This window comes from Littorina saxatilis, linkage group LG2, assembly GCF_037325665.1.
Source record: "Littorina saxatilis isolate snail1 linkage group LG2, US_GU_Lsax_2.0, whole genome shotgun sequence".
Lineage (NCBI taxonomy): Eukaryota > Metazoa > Mollusca > Gastropoda > Littorinimorpha > Littorinidae > Littorina > Littorina saxatilis.
The window spans coordinates 4,009,032-4,027,324 of NC_090246.1; the positions used below are offsets into that span (position 1 = coordinate 4,009,032).

General features: G+C 45.3%; 1 protein-coding gene across 2 annotated transcripts in view; it reads left to right on the forward strand.

Annotated features, from left to right (window-relative positions):
• LOC138958039 (protein white-like) overlaps positions 1–18,293 on the forward strand; it is a 55,033-nt gene that overhangs the window by 28,037 nt on the left and 8,703 nt on the right. For both annotated transcript variants that reach the window (XM_070329084.1, XM_070329085.1), the window contains exons 10-17: positions 794–895; positions 1,271–1,299; positions 1,652–1,757; positions 3,331–3,462; positions 4,572–4,664; positions 12,428–12,485; positions 14,613–14,690; positions 17,583–17,688. In XM_070329084.1, the coding sequence (XP_070185185.1) occupies positions 794–895; positions 1,271–1,299; positions 1,652–1,757; positions 3,331–3,462; positions 4,572–4,664; positions 12,428–12,485; positions 14,613–14,690; positions 17,583–17,688 (704 nt within the window). The remainder of the gene's footprint in view (positions 1–793; positions 896–1,270; positions 1,300–1,651; positions 1,758–3,330; positions 3,463–4,571; positions 4,665–12,427; positions 12,486–14,612; positions 14,691–17,582; positions 17,689–18,293) is intronic.

Below are 18,293 nucleotides of genomic sequence, written 5' to 3' on the forward strand. Positions count from 1 at the left end.
TACTGTGCACACGACACGTGCGATAGAGTAATACTGTGCACACGACACGTGCAATAGAGTAATACTGTGCACACGACACGTGCAATAGAGTAATACTGTGCACACGACACGTGCAATAGAGTAATACTGTGCACACGACACGTGCAATAGAGTAATACTGTGCACATGTCTTGTGCATGTAGAGTGTTTACTTCCTTTTATCACCCAGAAGCAAGCTGTGAACGTAGCTTTTGTACTCAATGTGAACAAAATAATTTCCACTCGCTGACGCGCGCACTTCAATGCTGCTGCTGCTGCTGCTTTGCTAATGAGCGACCGCACTCGCTCTGGCACTCTCTTGGGCCACAATCATTTGGCGCCAAAACTCCACTACAACACCCTCCCCGTCCCTCCTTACTTCTAGGTCCCGCCCACATCCACTATCTCCATTCCTCCCCCTCCCTCTCCATCCTTGTCCAGTCCTAAATACCATTGCATCACCTTCAGTTTAAAAACAGTTTATCGTTCCTCTAAACTGACACTTTATCACCCAGAAGCAAGCGTTTGTACTCAATGTGAACAGGTTCTTCTTCTTCTTCATTCATGGGCTGAAACTCCCACGTTCACTCGTGTTTTTGAACAAGTGGGTTTTTACGTGTATGACCTTTTTTAGCCTGCCATTCAGGCAGCCATACGCCGCTTTCAGGGGAAATGTGAACAGGTGTTTGAGGACTATGACATGTTGCAGGCAATTTGTGAAAGTGGCTTCTGAACGAAGTGTGAACAAGGGTTTCAGATCTGTCCTGTGTTGCAGGCAATCTGTGATGCTTTCGACATCACCGACGAGGCCAATGAGACCAGAAACCATTTTGCGAAGGAGAAGTCTGACAGTGCACGCACAAGTGGATCTGTAATGGTGAGAGAAGAGTTCATTCTCTTGAAGACATCTGGGTTTTGATTGTTTTGAAACCATTTTACAAAGGAGAGCCTAGCTTGCATACACAAAAGTGAATCTGTAATGGTGAGAGATGATTTTATTCTCTTGAAGAGATCTTTTGAATATCCTTGATATTATGAATGCTACTCCTTTTATAGTGTGTGTTTGTGTGAAAAGAATTTTCTTCGTAGTATTTGCTGATTTGTAAAACCCGTAAGATGATAAAAATCACTAAGAAGTACTTTGCCTGGTGAAGCTTCATAACTGTGCATAGTATATATCCATGCAATATGAATTTGATTCTGTGACATGTTGTGCATTTAATTTTCTTTCCCTCTTTTGTTTCTTCCGTAGATGGATGAAGCCTTCAAAACAGAGTCAAGGTGAGCAAAGTGAAGTAACTATCTAAGTTGTTCTTCTGCTTGAGTAAAAGGAATTTACCTATCAAAACATCTGTGTTTGTAACGGGAAAAGCCAAAATAGACATTAGAACTGCGCTTCTACGTACTATTCAAAAGAGGTACACATGGCATATATTTCAAAGAAATGGAATTTTTTCTTCGTAATTTCCTGTAGAAATTGCTAGAGATAAATGTGTCAACTTCTTGTGTGTGATGCCCCCCATCCGCCTCCCCTTCATGCCTCCCCCCTCCCCCCTCCCCCCTCCCCCCTCCCCCAAGTGGTTTTGCTTCTTAGAATGCAGTTCTTCGGTTACATTGTCACTCTTTTCTGCAGGTATGAAGCGGGATGGGGTCGGCAGTTTTCCTGTGTCATCTGGAGGAGTTGGATTTCGCTCATGCGTGATGCAATTCTTTTCCGTGTCCGAATGATACAGACCATGGTAAGCTGCTTCTGGCTCCTTACATCTCATTATACACAACTTATATTTATTGCAGGTCATTGGTATATTTATAAAAAGTTTAATCTAAAGGCACTTTTGTCTGTTCTGGGTAACTTTTTTTAAGAGTCTGTTTCAATAATTGCCCCTAATGCTTTATTTTTTGTAAGTGTCTGGGTTTTTTAATATATATATCACATATGTACTTTTGTACAAGGTTAACTTGTCAATAAATGAATGTTCTCTCATTGCTTAAAAAGCTTCCTTGGGCTAAAAGGTTGAAGGAATACAACTTGCAAAACATGAATCCAAATTTAAGCAAAGGATGAAAAACACTTTACTCCTTCTTCTTCTTTGTGTTTTTACTCTCTTATGGTGAGGGTTTGCCGCTAACAGCCACACTGTTATGAGGGTACGCTTTACTATAGACAAATTCCATAGATAACTCTGTCGGTTTTGTATGGGTTAATGTGAAAGAGTGACTATCCTTGCTTTAAGTGAGACAAACTATCCACATGGTACATTTTCCCTTGGGACATTATAGACCAGTCACTAGCGAGGGGTGTGTCTGAAGCACATGGACATTATAGACCAGTCACTAGCGAGGGGTGTGTCTGAAGCACATGGACATTATAGACCCGTCACAAGCGAGGGGTGTGTCTGAAGCACATGGACATTATAGACCAGTCACAAGCGAGGGGTGTGTCTGAAGCACATGGACATTATAGACCAGTCACTAGCGAGGGGTGTGTCTGAAGCACATGGACATTATAGACCAGTCACAAGCGAGGGGTGTGTCTGAAGCACATGGACATTATAGACCCGTCACAAGCGAGGGGTGTGTCTGAAGCACATGGACATTATAGACCCGTCACAAGCGAGGGGTGTGTCTGAAGCACATGGACATTATAGACCAGTCACTAGCGAGGGGTGTGTATGAAGCACATGGACATTATAGACCAGTCACTAGCGAGGGGTGTGTCTGAAGCACATGGACATTATAGACCAGTCACAAGCGAGGGGTGTGTCTGAAGCACATGGACATTATAGACCAGTCACTAGCGAGGGGTGTGTCTGAAGCACATGGACATTATAGACCAGTCACATGCGAGGGGTGTGTCTGAAGCACATGGACATTATAGACCCGTCACAAGCGAGGGGTGTGTCTGAAGCACATGGACATTATAGACCCGTCACAAGCGAAGGGTGTGTCTGAAGCACATGGACATTATAGACCAGTCACTAGCGAGGGGTGTGTCTGAAGCACATGGACATTATAGACCAGTCACTAGGGAGGGGTGTGTCTGAAGCACATGGACATTATAGACCAGTCACTAGCGAGGGGTGTGTCTGAAGCACATGGACATTATAGACCAGTCACTAGCGAGGGGTGTGTCTGAAGCACATGGACATTATAGACCAGTCACAAGCGAAGGGTGTGTCTGAAGCACATGGACATTATAGACCAGTCACAAGGGAGGGGTGTGTCTGAAGCACATGGACAGGAGCAGTTGTTGATTTTTTGTCTCACAGAGGTATTTCCAAACCTCATCTTTAACATCCACATTTTCTACAGGTGGTTGCTTTAGTGCTAGGCTTGATCTATCTGCGCCTGGACTACGACCAGAAGGGTGTCATGAACATCAACGGTGCGCTCTTCCTCCTCATCACCAACGCATCTTTCACCAACATGTTCGCTGTCGTCAATGTGAGTTCCCCATTCAGTGAAACCCCCTTTTTAAGACGCCCCAATTTAAGACTTGCCCTTTTGGCTTTTGACTCAAGAGATTACACTTCGAAAAAGAGGGCCAAAAAGAGACGTCTTGTTTAAAAAAATATATATATATATCTGTTGAACCGTTTTTGGACGGGAGGTGCCACAGTTCTGTATCACCTGTCACCCAAAAGGCTGGCTAAAAAAATACATGTAGTAGTGCCACATATAGTTATACAGTGGAACCCCCCTTTTAAGACACTCCAAGTTCAGACGTCACCCTATTTTAAGACCTTGATTTTTCTGATTTTCTGTTCATAACTTCTGTCAATTTACCCCCATTTTACGACTCCCTCATTTTTGATACCAGATTTTCTGTTCATAACTTCTGTCAATTTACCCCCATTTTAAGACTCCTTCATTTTTGATACCAGATTTTCTGTTCATAACTTCTGTCAATTTACCCCCATTTTAAGACTCCCTCATTTTTGATACCAGATTTTCTCAGATTTTTGGTGGTCTTAAAATGGAGGTCCACTGGACTCCAGATAAAGCTTTGTGGAATGGATTTTACATACTGAAAGAAATGGCAAGGGGTGGGGGGAGGGGGGGGTAGAGTAGTGCAGGTGAAAAGGGGACCGAGATGTATTGGGGGAGGTGCCGGTGTCACGAACTGAAAACTCTGCTGAACAATCCCTCTCAATGCGGTCAATGCGCATGCACCAATCTTGGACTTATAAATATGCGACCTTTTGACCGAACGAACCATGGGTATGGGTTAGGGTTAGGTTAGGTTGTTCACAACCTGATTAATCTCCCAATGTTAGCGCATGCGCATTGACCGCATTGAGAGGGATTGTTCAGGCAAGTTTTCAGTTGGTGACACCGGGGTGTCTGTGGGAGGGGATGGTATGGGCTGAGGCGGGTACAAATAGCCACACGGTGATTAGTGAATAATGCCGAAATTACAGATGTTCGTAAGAGTAGTAAACAGTGTTTAGTAAGATGGTAAATGAATTTTAGACGTGATATAGAAAGTGAATTTTGTAGATGAAATATGTACAGACATGTTTAGTTTCATGAATCACTGTTTCCCTTGGCAGTCGTTTCCACATGAACTGGCAATATTCATGAGAGAGTACGGATCAGGACTCTACAGAACGGATGTCTACTTTCTTGCCAAAGGCTTGGCTGAGGTGGGTTGTACTTGGAATCTTGACCGGCATTGTTTTGGCGCAAGTGTGTCTTTGTTTATGTTACCTGTGTGGCGTACGTACCCTGGTCGCCTCATGTGTAATGACTATTACTATATATGATATTTAGTATAATCCATGTATTAGTGAATATTTAGTTTTATCAAAAACTAAACATTCCATCGACTAACCATTTCTTGTTTTTACATTTAGTCAAGTTTTGACTAAATGTTTTAACGTAGAGGGGGAAATCGAGACGAGGGTTGTGGTGTATGTATGTGTGTGGGTCTGTCTGTCTGTCTGTCTGTCTGTGTGTGTGTGTGTAGAGCGATTCAGACCAAACTACTGGACCGATCTTTATGAAATTTGACATGAGAGTTCCTGGGTATGATATCCCCGTACGTTTTTTTCTTTTTTTCGATAAATACCTTTGATGACGTCATATCCGGCTTTTTGTAAAAGTTGAGGCGGCACTGTCACACCCTCATTTTTCAATAAAATTGATTGAAATTTTGGCCCAGCAATCTTCGACGAAGGCCGGACTTCGGTATTGCATTTCAGCTTGGTGGCTTAAAAATTAATTGATGACTTTGGTCATTAAAAATCTGAAAATTGTAAAAAAAACAAATTTTTTATAAAACGATCCAAATTTACGTTTATTTTATTCTTCATCATACCCTTGCTACCAAGTTGTTTTCCTCTCGGACGCCCTTTCAGTCCTTCAGGCCCTAGAGAACGACAAACTCCCACAGCTGGCCAAAGCATTACAGCTGGTCAGACAAACCAGAAGAGTTGTCCTCCAGTGGATACCAGCACACTGTGGGATACCAGGAAATGAAAGGGCAGATGAGCTGGCGAAAGAAGGAGCCGTGGAAGACCAACCTGAAAACAGTGTCAGCTTTAGTGAGCAGAAGACAATCATCAAGGCATTGATGAGGCCAAGGACAAACAGAGATGACTACCACATAATGTCCAGAGAGCAGCAAGTCAACCTCATCAGGCTGCGTACTGGCCACAACAGGCTCAATGCTCACATGAACCGAAAGTTCAAGCTGGCGCCATCACCAACCTGTGCCTGCGGTCAAGAAGACCAAACAGCGGAACACATCTTACAGCGATGTCCCTTACTAGATGAGGAACGAAAAGAAGTGTGGCCGTCACCAATTCCCTTGCAGACCAAACTATACGGCAGTCGACAGGAGTTGGAGAAAACGACAACATTTATCACCAGTGCTGGATTGATCGTGTAACCTCTGCGAACGCCAAGAAGAAGAAGAAGAAGATTCTTCATCATTTTCTGATTCCAAAAACATATAAATATGTTATATTCGGATTAAAAACAAGCTCTGAAAATTAAAAATATAAAAATTATTATTAAAATAAAATTTCCGAAATCGATTTAAAAACAATTAAATTACATATCTTACCCAACTCACATATAGCAATTAACCCTAGTTCAGTGCTTAGCAACGCTGTATACGTCCCCTTGGTAACAAGGGAAGCAACTCTAAAAAAGAGTGACCTATCCCATAATGCCAGACTAACTTCCTGTCTGACTTCCGTTTGCCGCCATTTGCATCATTCCAAAACCCAGCGGTCAGCTAGCTGGTCGCAGTGCTGTATGCTCCGGCTGATTTCTTCAGCCTTGATACTTGGTCTCCGGACTGGGGTCTTTCTCCTTGGTTTCTTCTTGTTGTCTTGTCTTCGCGACTATGTGAGGTGAGATCGTTTTGATTTTTCTTTGATTTTGTGGGCGTTTTGTGGCCTTGTTGACTTGTGAAATTTTTCTTGAAAATTTTTTTCGTGAGTTGTTTTGGCCATGGCGGATAGCGTCAAGAAGAGGCAGTCTTCTAAGCCGGTAGCTGCTGAGTCTACCCCACCTAGAAAAACGCCTCGTAAAGCTAAACAGTCGGGACAGTCTGTAGTTCCGGTGTTAGAATCTTTATCAAATAAAAACGGTGAAAATGTTGTTGACATGCCCTCTGCTTCCATTTTGCCCGGTAAACCGGCAGATAAGATTGTTCATGTTGATAAGCCGGTTAAAGCGGCTCCTGTTGCTGTGAATCTCGGGCTTGCGTCTGCGGACATGGCCACTTTGCTTCTCTCCCTTAGTACACAGATTTCGTCTTTGGCTGAAGAAGTAGCGTCGACGAAAGCGGAGCTGCGTGCCCTTCCGGGGGGCGTGGCTGGGGTGGCCTCTCTGGCTAGGGTGCTTCCTTCGCCTACGGCTACGGTTACTCGAGCTGACGTGCATGCGGTGCAGGATGTGGATGGTGGTCTTACGGTTCCGGCGAGCGTTCCGTCGTCTGGTGTGGCACGTCTTTCTGAAGGTATGTCTGCTGCATTAGTAACTGGGTTCTCCGGTGAAAGTGCAGCGCGTTGCCAAGAGGAAGTAACCCCTGCCGTTGGCTATATGGGTGAAAGTTCCGATACCTGTGCTGGCCAATTCCGCCATGGCGGTCGGTCAGTGCGGGGTACGAACCTTGGTGAGCGAACGGAAGTGTTAGTACAGTCAGCCATGTCCCAAGTCTATGGTCAGAATGTACAGCTTTCGCTTCCGCCCGGGGGGCAGGAAGGGGACAGTCGTGCCGGCTCCTTACTTGACTATGACAGTCAGGGGGGGGACCGGTTTCCCGATTGCACGGAGGTGCAGGAGGACTGTCCCGACGATGGTGCGTCCGCAGTGGCGGAGAGCATGGAGGTCAAACTGCCCTTTAAGCTGGCTAATGCAGTGGCTCTGGCGGCAGAAACGGCCTCGAGGTACTTCAAGGAAGGGGTGGTTCAGCCTAAGTCTCATGAGGTACCACCTCCTTCAGCGTTTGAAGACTTCCGTGGTGTGAGGGAGAAGAAGCGTGACTTTCGGTTCCTTGAATCGCCGTCAGTGGCTTTTCATATGGCCAAGGTTTTGAAGAAGTCTTCTCAGTCTATGTCTCAGGCTCCTTCAGTACCGTTGTTGGTACAACATGGGGATGCTCCTGATTCAGCTAAGCCATGGTTGGCTCAGCCTGGTCAACTTTTGTTTAGGTCTGCGGGGTTTCGCAACTTCAAGTTGAGTCCACCGCAGATCAATTTGGTGGAGACTTTTTCTCTTCCGGGGGCTTCCCTTCCGATCACGCCGGATCTGGCTTCCCTAAGAGAGGACGGCTACAGTAGGGACAGAGCTGTCCCCTATACGGAGGCCGCCTTGGTTGCTTTGGAGGAGACGGGTAGATCTCTTTTGGAGTTGGCCTCTGTTTCAGAGTCCCTTCAGAGATCTTTATCGCGGTCGATCGCGTCGTCTCTCGACCCGTTTGAGTTTAGGTTTGACGCGTCATCTGAAGATGTAACGGTTCTTTTGGCGACTCTGGCGAGAGTTTCTCAAGAACAGATGGGTTTATCTGCCAAGCTGTACACGCATGCGGTGCATTCTCGCAGATCTGCGTTTCTCGCAGGGTCGAAGATCAGAGGCAAAGGGACTATTGATAGTCTGAAGTCTTCTCCGTTTGAGGAGGGTGCTCTTTTGGGCAGTGAGTCTCTTGAGGCTCTCCAGAAGGAGACACAAGACGCTAGAGACTTGGCTATCGCAAGGATTGCCCATCAGGGCTTTCAAAAGCCACAGAAACAGCCTCAGACTCAGGGCAAGCCTCAGTCTTCCTCTTTTGGGGGAGGCAAGGCACAGAGTCAAAGTTCTTCCTCTCGGGGTAGGGGGCGCGGAGCGCCTTACCAGAAGAGGGGTTCGTTTGGCGGTTCTAGGGGGTCGGGGCGTAAGCCTCACCCCCAATGATGTCCTCCCGAGCCGATTGTCCCCGTAGCCCCCACCGTTGTGGTGGCGGGCGGCCCCTCCAGGGCCTTCGCTGCCTGGACATGCTTGGTGTCCAGCCAGTGGATTTTGGGGATAATCAGTTCGGGGTTCCGGCTGCTCTGGGCAGAGGAGAAGGCTCCTTTGTCCAGGGTACCTCCTCTTTTTCGGGGCCCGCGGGATCCGAAGGCTTGGCAGGCCGTTCAGGGGGAAGTGACCTCCCTTTTGTGCAAGGAGGCTATAGAGGAGGTGGTCGATCAGGAATCTCCAGGGTTTTACGGCAGGTTGTTTGTTGTCCCCAAGGCATCGGGGGCTTGGAGGCCTGTTCTGGACCTTTCAACGTTAAACAAGTTTCTTCGGGTTGTAAGGTTCTCGATGGAGACTCCTGCCACAGTAAGAGAGGCGTTGAGGCCGGGGGACTGGGTCACGTCAATCGATTTGACAGACGCCTATTTTCATGTTCTCATGAGGCCAGTAGACAGGAAATGGCTGCGGTTTTGCTGGGGGGAGAAGGTGTTTCAGTTTCGGGCACTGCCTTTCGGCCTTTCACTCTCCCCCTGGATCTTTACGATGGTCGTGCGTCAGCTTTGCGCCCTTGTGAGACAAGAGGGCGTTCGGCTGAGAGCGTATCTAGACGACTGGTTGATCGTACATCAGGATCAGAGCGGGTGCAGAGCTCATACACAGAGAGTGCTCAGTCTGGCTTGTCGTCTCGGGTTCACAGTCAATCTGGGGAAATCAGAGCTGGAACCGTCCCAGAACTTTACGTATCTAGGCATGGAGTTCGATACGGTGGCTTGGTTGGTACGCCCTTCTCAGAAGCGAATAGACAAGCTTCGGGCGTTGATTCGGGAACTTTACGGAAAGAATCAGGCCTCGGCTCGGGAATTGCATTCCCTGTTGGGTCAAATGGAATCTATGGCTCCGCTGGTGCCTCTGGGCAGAGTGCACAAGAGGCCTCTTCAGGCAGATTTGGGGTCTCGATGGAATCAGACAACTCAGGACTGGAATGTCCAAATAGAGTTGGGGGAGTGGTTCATTCTTTCCACGGAGGTATGGCTTCTTCCCTGGGTGTCGCAGGGTGTCCCCATAGTTCCTCCGGTTCCGGCACACGATCTGGTAACGGACGCTTCTCAGGTGGGCTGGGGCGCTCATCTGGCAGATCGGACAGCTTCAGGTCTCTGGGACGACGAACAGGTTGCGAGTCACATAAATGTTCTGGAATTGGAGGCTGTTGCCCTGGGGCTTCAGGCTTTTCTTCCTCTGCTGACGGACAGTCATGTCAAGGTTCATACGGACAATATGACGGTGGCTGCGTACTTAAACCGGCAGGGCGGGACTCACTCGCAGAGGTTGTCCGTCAGGGCGTGTCAGTTGCTGGTTTGGTGCGACACACATCGCATCCACTTGTCAGCGAGGTACCTGAGGGGCTCGCTGAATGTTCTGGCAGACTCCTTAAGCAGGGGAGACAAGGTGTTGCAGTCCGAATGGACTCTGGCCCACCAGTCTCTGGAGCGCCTGTGGGCGCACGTGATCAAACCTCCGATAGATCTGTTTGCAACGAGGTTCTCGTCGAGACTCCCGTTGTTTGTCTCTCCGTTTCCGGATCCTCAGGCATGGGCGGTAGACGCCTTGAGCCTGGATTGGTCGAATCTGATGGCGTACGCCTTTCCCCCTTTCTGCCTGCTGGGCAAGGTAATGCGAAAAGTAGACTTGGAAAGGCCAGCTCTTGTCCTGGTGGCCCCTCTCTGGCCAAGTCAACATTGGTACCCAGATCTGGTACGTCTGGCGGTTCGGCCTCCCATTCCGCTAGCAGTAAGAAGAGGCGAACTAGTACAGCCACGGTCAGGCATTCAGCATCTAGACCCCCAAGCTCTACAGCTTCACGGTTGGATATTGTGCGAGTCTCTTTGCGTCGGGCAGGGGCTTCCGACTCAACCTTGAAGTTAGTGCAACAAGCGCACAGGGAGTCTACAAATTCTGTTTACTCCTCACATTGGGCGGCATGGCTGAAGTGGTGTACGGAGAAGGGAGTTGATCCTTTAGCTCCTAGATCTATGCAAGTGGCGAACCATTTGTCCTGGTTGGCTGGGCAGGGGGCTTCTCCGTCCTCGTTGCGTGTGAGACGATCGGCTATATCGTCAACACTGAGACAGATCGGGCACAAGATCAGTTTAGATGGTGTTATAGCGAGCGTCATCAAGGGTGCCTCCCTTGAGTCAGCTCATTGTAAAGCGCAGCTCCCGGCTTGGGATCTGTTTTTAGTTTTGAGGTTTCTAGCCTCTGATGTTTTTGAGCCTTTTCAGTCGGCTAGTTTAGCTAATGTGACTAAAAAGACTTTGCTGTTGGTTTTGCTTGCTTCGGCAAGGCGCGGCAGTGAGGTTCATGCTCTGTCGGGCCTTGCTAAGGATATTTCTTTAGAGAGAGATGGATCTTATTCACTTAAATTCATTCCTGGGTTTTTAGCTAAGAACCAAAAGCCGGGGCAATCGTCGCCGGTTATTCGCATTCCCCCCTTGAGTAATGTTCTTGCTCCTGGAGATCCTGATATATGTAACTGTCCGGTTAGGGCACTCAGCAGCTACTTGGCTAGGACTTTGTCTATTCGCTCGGAAACGCAAAAGTTACTGTTTATTTCCCTCAACACAGTCCGAGGTAAAGACATAGCAAAAGTAACCTTGGCGAAGTGGGTCTCCACGACGATACGTCATGCTTACGCCTGGTGGCAAAAGCAGTCGGGGGATACCAGGGCAGTGTTGCCCTTGACAGCGGCGAGAGCCCATGAAGCTAGAGCTTGGGCCTCTTCTTTGGCTGTGCTGCGTTCGGGTCGCCTTTCAGAGGTCCTCGAAGCAGCTTACTGGCGCTCGGAGGATATTTTCATAAATTTTTATCTCCGGGATGTGGCTGGACTGCGCCAGGATGGCTCTTCTGCTTTGCCTTCGTTGGTAGCAGCAGGGCAAGTTCTTCATCATTAATGTGGTAAGTACCCTCCTCCTATAGTAGCAATCTGCTATATGTGAGTTGGGTAAGATATGTAATTTAATTAAAAATTTTAGTAATAAATTTTCATTTGATTAATATACTTACCCAACTCACATCGTTTATTCCCTCCCTCCTCCCCGCTGTGGGTGTGGTTGGGTCTAAAAAAGTAGTGAGTTGGGCTGAGTTTCGGAATGATGCAAATGGCGGCAAACGGAAGTCAGACAGGAAGTTGGTCTGGCATTATGGGATAGGTCACTCTTTTTTAGAGTTGCTTCCCTTGTTACCAAGGGGACGTATACAGCGTTGCTAAGCACTGAACTAGGGTTAACTGCTATATGTGAGTTGGGTAAGTATTAATCAAATGAAAATTTATTACTAAAATTTTTAATTTCATCTTATTCCTTGTGGGTTCCTGATTCCAAAAACATATAGATGTGATATGTTTGGATTAAAAACACGCTCAGAAAGTTAAAAAGAATAGAGATAAAGAAAAGCGTGCTATCCTTCTCAGCGCAACTACTACCCCGCTCTTCTTGTCAATTTCACTGCCTGTGCATCGAGCGGTGGACTGACGATGCTACAAGTATACGCTCTTGCTGTAAAAATGCAGTGAGTTCAGTTTCATTCTGTGAGTTCGACAGCTTGACTAAATGTTGTAATTTCGCCTTACGCGACTTGTTTTATGATTCTCTTGTGTAATGACCAACTGGCAGCTATGTCAATATAACAGGAGACAAAAGCAGAAGTTATTTGCGAGAAAAAAAGACAACACAGTCACAGCAGTTACTATTTAGTCATTTTCAACTTCAAACAAAAATCCTACAGATTTCATTACAGAGTCTAAATTTGACATGGTTGTTATGACAGTGACTGCAGAATGCTTAACTATACTCGTCAAACTGATCTAAGGTAGGCTTTGAAAATGAATCCAGGTTTAGTTATATGGGGTCTAGGCATGATAGTATGATTCAGTTAGTTGAAGTACATGATCGTTAATCTGTTTCAGCTTCCTACCTTCGTCATCCTCCCTGTCATCTTCATCTCCATTGACTACTGGATGATAGGTTGGTACAGTTGAACCTGTCTGTAACTACCACCAAGAGACCAATCAAAAGTGTTCATAATAGACAGGTGGTGGCTATGTTAAGGAGAAGTTTATAGAAAGAAAACAAACTTGTTGGAATTGTTTGGAGTTGTGTTAGTGGGCGGTTGGTCGTTATCGAGAGGTTACCAGGGCAGGTGAAACGGTATATCTTTGATTTTGTGTTTGTTAGCTATGTATATTTCTGCCAACATAATTATATGTATTTTACATGTGAGAGAAGCAGGGGATTAGGGGGTATTATAATGGGTTTGTTACTGGATTTGCTGCTTGTGTTTTTGGCATGGTTTAGACATTTATTTAACTTTTTTGTTTCAATGGAAACTTTTCTGAGGATTTTCTCTTTTTCATGGACTTAAAATATAGTAGTGTTTCTGCCTTGTTGCTTAATGTTAAAAGATGCTAATCTAGTAATCTAGTAATCTAGTAATCTGGTAATAAAGTGGAACACCCCTTCCCCCCCCCCCCCCCCCCCCCCTTATGAAAACTATCTACTATCTGATGTAAGACTTGCCCCCTTTTCAAACTTTGCTTTTTTCATTACATTTAGTCAAGTTTTGACTAAATGTTTTAACATCGAGGGGGAATCGAGACGAGGGTCGTGGTGTATGTGCGTGTGTGTGTGTGTCTGTGTGTGTGTCTGTGTGTGTGTGTAGAGCGATTCAGACTAAACTACTGGACCGATCTTTATGAAATTTGACATGAGAGTTCCTAGGAATGATATCCCCGGACGTTTTTTTCTTTTTTTCGATAAATGTCTTTGATGACGTCATATCCGGCTTTTTGTAAAAGTTGAGGCGGCACTGTCACACCCTCATTTTTCAATCAAATTAATTGAAATTTTGGCCAAGCAATCTTCGACGAAGGCCGGACTTCGGTATTGCATTTCAGTTTGGTGGCTTAAAAATTAATTAATGACTTTGGTCATTAAAAATCTGAAAATTGTAAAAAAAAATGTTTTTTTATAAAACGATCCAAATTTACGTTCATCTTATTCTTCATCATTTTCTGATTCCAAAAACATATAAATATGTTATATTTGAATTAAAAACAAGCTCTGAAAATTAAAAATATAAAAATTATGATTAAAATTAAATTTCCGAAATCGTTTCAAAAACTATTTCATCTTATTCTTTGTCGGTTCCTGATTCCAAAAACATATAGATATGATATGTTTGGATTAAAAACACGCTCAGAAAGTTAAAACGAAGAGAGGTACAGTAAAGCGTGCTATGAAGCACAGCGCAACCGCTGCCGCGCCAAACAGGCTCGTCACTTTCACTGCCTTTTGCACTAGCGGCGGACTACGTTCAGTTTCATTCTGTGAGTTCCACAGCTTGACTAAATGTAGTAATTTCGCCTTACGCGACTTGTTTTTTTCATGACGTCTCATAATTTATCCCAATGCGTACTTCCTCCCTTTGAAGACCTGAGTTTCTCAGATTGTTTGAGGTCTAAAAAGGGGGGTTCCACTGTACCACTACTACTACTGCTACTACTGCTACTGCTACTACTGCTATTGCTACTACTACTGCTACTACTACTACTGCTACTACTGCTACTACTACTGCTACTACTATTGCTACTACTGCTACTACTACAACTACTACCACTACAACCACTACCACTACTACCACTACTACTACTGCTACTACTACTACTGCTACTACTACCACTACTTCTACTGCTACTACTACTACTACTACTACCACCACTACCACTACTACTACTGCTACTACAACTACTACTACTGCTACTACTACTACTACTACTACTGCTACAACTACTACTACAACTACAACTACTACTACTGCTACAACTACTACTGCTACTACTACAATTATTACAACTACTACTACTACTACTACTACTACAACTACTACTACTACTACTACTGTTGCTACTGCTGCTGCTACTGCTGCTGCTGCTGCTGCTACTACTACTACTACTACTACTACTGCTGCTGCTACTACTACTACTACTACTACTGCTGCTGCTGCTGCTACTACTACTACTACTACGTGTGATGAATATGAAACTGTGCTTTGTGCCCTTGTATTAATTACCCACTAAAAATGTATGCGTGCAGGACTGACGGAGACGTGGCAGGCCTACCTCGTTGCCACTGGAATCATTGTCCTTGTGTCCAACGTTGCAGTGTCCTTTGGTTAGTAGACTATTTGTTTGTGGGTGAATCTGTATGGTTTAAGGCATAGTAATTATAATCAAACAATCAATATGAGGCTTATATCGCGTGTATTCCGTGGGTACAGTTCTAAGCGCAGGGATTTTTTTATATTTTTATATTTTTATATTTTTTTTTATATGTTTTTATGCAATTTATATCGCGCACATATTCAAGGCGCAGGGATTTATTTATGCCGTGTGAGATGGAATTTTTTTTTTTTACACAATACATCACGCATTCACATCGGCCAGCAGATCGCAGCCATTTTGGCGCATATCCTACTTTTCACGGCCTATTATTCCAAGTCACACGGGTATTTTGGTGGACATTTTTATATATGCCTATACAATTTTGCCAGGAAAGACCCTTTTGTCAATCGTGGGATCTTTAACGTGCACACCCCAATGTAGTGTACACGAAGGGACCTCGGTTTTTCGTTTCATCCGAAAGACTATAATAAGGACTCTCGTTGGTGTGCCTTACCATTAGCCAGAGATGAAAACAATCGGTTTTATTCTGTGAGGTAAGTGACTGGCTGTAGCCAGGCGACGAAAGTAGCTTGATTGATGATGTTACTTTTATTGTGTGAGGTAAGTGACAGGTGATGAAAGTAGCTTGATTGATGCTGTACCTTTTATTGTGTGAGGTAAGTGACTGGCTGTAGCCAGGCGATGAAAGTAGCTTAAATGATGCTGTACCTTTTATTGTGTGAGGTAAGTGACTGGCTGTAGCCAGGCGATGAAAGTAGCTTGATTGATGATGTTCCTTTATTGTGTGAGGTAAGTGACTGGCTGTAGCCAGGCGATGAAAGTAGCTTGATTGATGATGTTCCTTTTATTGTGTGAGGTAAGTGAGTGGCTGTAGCCAGGCGATGAAAGTAGCTTGATTGATGATGTTCCTTTTATTGTGTGAGGTAAGTGACTGGCTGTAGCCAGGCGATGAAAGTAGCGTGATTGATGATGTTCCTTTTATTGTGTGAGGTAAGTGACTGGCTGTAGCCAGGCGAGGAAAGTAGCTTGATTGATGCTGTTCCTTTTATTGTGTGAGGTAAGTGACTGGCTGTAGCCAGGCGACGAAAGTAGCTTGATTGATGATGTTCCTTTTATTGTGTGAGGTAAGTGACTGGCTGTAGCCAGGCGACGAAAGTAGCTTGATTGATGCTGTTCCTTTTATTGTGTGAGGTAAGTGACTGGCTGTAGCCAGGCGACAAAAGTAGCTTGATTGATGATGTTCCTTTTATTCTGTGAGGTAAGTGACTGGCTGTAGCCAGGCGACGAAAGTAGCTTGATTGATGATGTTACTTTTATTGTGTGAGGTAAGTGACAGGTGATGAAAGTAGCTTGATTGATGCTGTACCTTTTATTGTGTGAGGTAAGTGACTGGCTGTAGCCAGGCGATGAAAGTAGCTTAAATGATGCTGTACCTTTTATTGTGTGAGGTAAGTGACTAGCTGTAGCCAGGCGACGAAAGTCACAGCTTGATTGATGCTGTTCCTTTTATTGTGTGAGGTAAGTGAGTGGCTGTAGCCAGGCGACGAAAGTCACAGCTTGATTGATGATGTTACTTTTATTGTGTGAGGTAAGTGACTGGCTGTAGCCAGGCGATGAAAGTAGCTTGATTGATGATGTTCCTTTTATTGTGTGAGGTAAGTGACTGGCTGTAGCCAGGCGACGAAAGTAGCTTGATTGATGCTGTTCCTTTTATTGTGTGAGGTAAGTGACTGGCTGTAGCCAGGCGACGAAAGTCACAGCTTGATTGATGCTGTTCCTTTTATTGTGTGAGGTAAGTGAGTGGCTGTAGCCAACCGATGAAAGTAGCTTGATTGATGCTGTACCTTTTATTGTGTGAGGTAAGTGACTGGCTGTAGCCAGGCGATGAAAGTAGCTTAAATGATGCTGTACCTTTTATTGTGTGAGGTAAGTGACTGGCTGTAGCCAGGCGATGAAAGTAGCTTGATTGATGATGTTACTTTTATTGTGTGAGGTAAGTGACTGGCTGTAGCCAGGCGACGAAAGTCACAGCTTGATTGATGCTGTTCCTTTTATTGTGTGAGGTAAGTGAGTGGCTGTAGCCAGGCGACGAAAGTCACAGCTTGATTGATGATGTTACTTTTATTGTGTGAGGTAAGTGACTGGCTGTAGCCAGGCGACGAAAGTCACAGCTTGATTGATGCTGTTCCTTTTATTGTGTGAGGTAAGTGAGTGGCTGTAGCCAGGCGATGAAAGTAGCTTGATTGATGATGTTCCTTTTATTGTGTGAGGTAAGTGAGTGGCTGTAGCCAGGCGACGAAAGTAGCTTGATTGATGATGTTACTTTTATTGTGTGAGGTAAGTGACTGGCTGTAGCCAGGCGATGAAAGTAGCTTGATTGATGATGTTACTTTTATTGTGTGAGGTAAGTGACTGGCTGTAGCCAGGCGATGAAAGTAGCTTAATTGATGCTGTCCCTTTTTGCATGGGTGGGATTCTTCCGGTATATGCCGGAAATCTGCATTCGTAAAGTCTGTGGTGACGGTTTTTTGGTTGTTAATTATACAAATCCTTCAGCGTCTGGGGGCCCCCTTAAAATTCTTCAGGATTCGTGACATTTTTCAGTCCCACCCATGTTTTTGCGGATAGGTCCTTGAATCTTCCGACATGAGGTCAGTAATCCTTTTGGATACCATGTGAGGCACTGGGCAAGGTTGACATGGAGGAATGTATTTTCACTTTTAATTTTGTGTCTTGAGAATCACTGCATCAATGTTATGTTAGACATAGACATAGACATAGAACACTTCATTATCTCAACGAGGAGAAACTCGGGTTAGTGGGCAGTTGGTCTCTCAGAGTTTTCTGAAAATGTTAACAGTGTCTGATACCATGCTTGCAGGTCTGATCATTTCTACACTGGCAGGGGACGTCAACATTGCGCTGGCCATTGCACCGCCCATCCTCATTCCCTTCATGATGTTTGGCGGTTTCTTCCTCAACAACGAGTGAGTTTACTGTAAATTGACTTCATGTTATCTGTCCTACAATTGGCTTTCTTTGCATTACATTTTTTGTTTGTTTGCTTAACGCCCAGCTGACCCGAAGGGCCATATCAGGGCGGTGCTGCTTTGACATACAGGGTTCGACACTAGCGGGGGCGGGGGGCGGAACGCCCCAGAGTTTTGTGTTCCGCCCCAAACATTGCCGAAGCTTGGGGCCCACTCCGCCCCAGGATATATTCCAACTGACAATGACAAACCGAAAATTCCAATGCCAGAGCCAATCACTAAAAATCGCCAGTCAAAGTCGTCACTGAAGTTTGCGTTACGATCAATGCCGCAGTCAAGAAAAACAAACATTGAAATCGTCAAAGGACAATGCCGCAAGGGAAATAACTCCCAAATTGCGCTCTTTAGCGTGAGAGAGTATCGCCTTCAAATGCCAAACGCAAAATGTGGCGACACATCCCTGGTGTAAAAAGACATGGAAATGAAGATGAAAAACAGGGTGGAGAGAAACGAAAAAAGGAGACGGCCGATGCAGCCAAATGCGCGAAGTGCTGTCGTAATTTCAATGTCATATGGTTGAAAGAATTTCCCTGGCTTCAGTA